The 2,101-nt window shown below is 40.6% G+C and overlaps 1 protein-coding gene across 2 annotated transcripts in view; it reads left to right on the top strand.

Annotated features, from left to right (window-relative positions):
* The window catches only part of LOC107082127 (disco-interacting protein 2 homolog B-A-like), a 64,153-nt gene that overhangs the window by 50,805 nt on the left and 11,247 nt on the right, over window positions 1-2,101 (top strand). The window contains exons 24-28 of one of the 2 annotated variants that reach the window (XM_015370639.1): window positions 196-308; window positions 1,107-1,130; window positions 1,492-1,572; window positions 1,688-1,811; window positions 1,928-2,049. In XM_015370639.1, the coding sequence (XP_015226125.1) occupies window positions 196-308; window positions 1,107-1,130; window positions 1,492-1,572; window positions 1,688-1,811; window positions 1,928-2,049 (464 nt within the window). The remainder of the gene's footprint in view (window positions 1-195; window positions 309-1,106; window positions 1,131-1,491; window positions 1,573-1,687; window positions 1,812-1,927; window positions 2,050-2,101) is intronic. The other variant, XM_015370641.1, reaches the window with a different exon arrangement.

Raw genomic sequence — 2,101 nt, 5'->3', positions numbered from 1 at the left:
CGGACGGGCTTTCATTAACATACTTGACATACAGAAATGTCTACTGGATGTTATTCTATATTGACATTTTTAACTACTTTTAGACCCATTAATATAATTCCCTTTGACTAAATAGTCAGTAAATCCTCTTTTATGTTAGATATGTGTTGTTGTTTTTTCCTTTGCCTCTTAATGATGTTTTGCTCCTTTCTGTAGTCGGTGTAGGTCCTGCATCCGTCATGGTGGGCAACCTGGTGGCAGGGAAGCGGATTGCCCAGGCAGTAGGGAGGGACCTGGGTATGATTGAAGACCAAGATCTTGTCCGAAAGGTAATCTGTGCTGTAGGACTTTGAACCACATGCCAGCTCTGGAATGCAGAAAACACTGGCAGTAGAAGTAAATAGTAAGCTTAGAAGATCACATCGGTGGAACTTACATATTAGCGATGGCATATGGAGATTATCAAAACATAGTTAAGAAAAATAAGCCATACTATTCTCTTTGCAAAATTAATAAGATTTAAGAAGGCAGAGACCGAATTGATGTGTGAGTGTAAGTCAACAGCGAATCAAAGATATCTCCTCATAACTACTCTTAAACATAAATAATGTGCATGCATGCACCAAATGAAATTTGCCATCAAACTGCATTCCTGACAGTTTGCCATTTCCATAAAAACGAAGAACCTCCTCCATGCTCCCTGAAATGTTATTAAGATTGTTATGTATTCAATAAATCTGGAGTTAAAAATGCCTATATTTGAGTGGAGCATAAGACACATTTGCTCTGTAATGTTTACAGGAAAAGGACTACAAGGTCCTCCAGAAAAGGGCATGCTATGTCCAATATTTTTCTGCTGTTAGGCTGAGCTCAAATGTGCAAATGTCTCATGATAAGTTAAACAAAGCCTCCTACTGACCAGATTTACATAAATGCATGAATGATTTGCACGCCGACAAATGTAATGCTCAATATTGTTGTTTTTTTTTGTTTTTTTTTGTTATAAAAGGTGATGCTTGAATACTTTTAGTGCCCCAATACTAATTGTCAAAGCTCTGGCTGAAGTTAGTTTTACAGAAAAATCTGGATTCTTTTTTCTCTTTGCCCTTATGTCTCTCTGGATGTAGCTCTGTATGTGGCCCACTGTGATGGTAAGAACTACAGTCCTGCCTGGCATGTTTCCCACACCTGTGTTTCTGCTGGTAACATGCTAACCTGTGTGCTGTATTGTGGCTATATTTAATGAGCAAACTTAAGAAAGAACCTGCATGCTTGTTTGAATTGATAAGCGATGCATCCTCGATGTTCACTATCTCTCACACTCTGTGCTGTGCTGACTCAGAGTGAGATTTATGAACAGGTTGTGTTGGGCTGATGTAAAATAAGCAGTGCCAAGTCTGAGGAACAGTTTCTTCTTTTTTGCATATGACACCCTTCCTCAGGTGTGTCCTCTGTGGTTGTTTGACTTGTTTAGATGTGCAACTTCTCATTAAGTTTCTCATCAAATTGTAGCATCAGTATTTGACTGAAGCTCTTCAGTGGAGGGCCCAGACAGACCCAGACCACATCCTCTATGTTCTCCTCAATGCAAAGGTACAACGTTAATGAGATGTACATGAGATGATCACTTTACTCAAGTGTTTTGCACCTTTGTTATTTTTATTTTACAACACTGTTGTGTTTTTCCATCTCCACCTTTGTCCTTTAGGGTGTAACCGTTGGCACGGCAACCTGCGTCCAGCTCCACAAGAGAGCAGAGAAGATAGCTGCTGCCCTTTCTGAGAAAAGCAGCATCAACACGGGAGAGAATGTTGTGCTGCTCTATCCTCCTGGCAAGTTCTACCTCTGGCTCTATATATGAATATTGTTCCCAATGCAGTTACATGCTGTTGAACCTTAGGGATTTCATGATTTCTAACTGTGCTTTTGTCCCCTGTGTTTTCCCCAGGGATCGATCTGATTGCAGCCTTCTATGGCTGTCTCTACGCTGGCTGTGTTCCAGTCAACGTCAGACCTCCTCACCCCCAGAACCTGGCAGCCACTTTGCCTACTGTTCGGATGATTATCGATGTAGGCCTCATAATATCTGCTTAGAAATGTTTTTAGTCCATTATTTTTTGGT

Source organism: Cyprinodon variegatus, unplaced genomic scaffold (genome assembly GCF_000732505.1).
Source record: "Cyprinodon variegatus isolate N-32 unplaced genomic scaffold, C_variegatus-1.0 Scaffold47, whole genome shotgun sequence".
Classification (NCBI taxonomy): Eukaryota; Metazoa; Chordata; class Actinopteri; order Cyprinodontiformes; family Cyprinodontidae; genus Cyprinodon; species Cyprinodon variegatus.
Note: the sequence above shows the minus strand (reverse complement) of the source record. Positions and strands in the feature narration are given on the sequence as shown.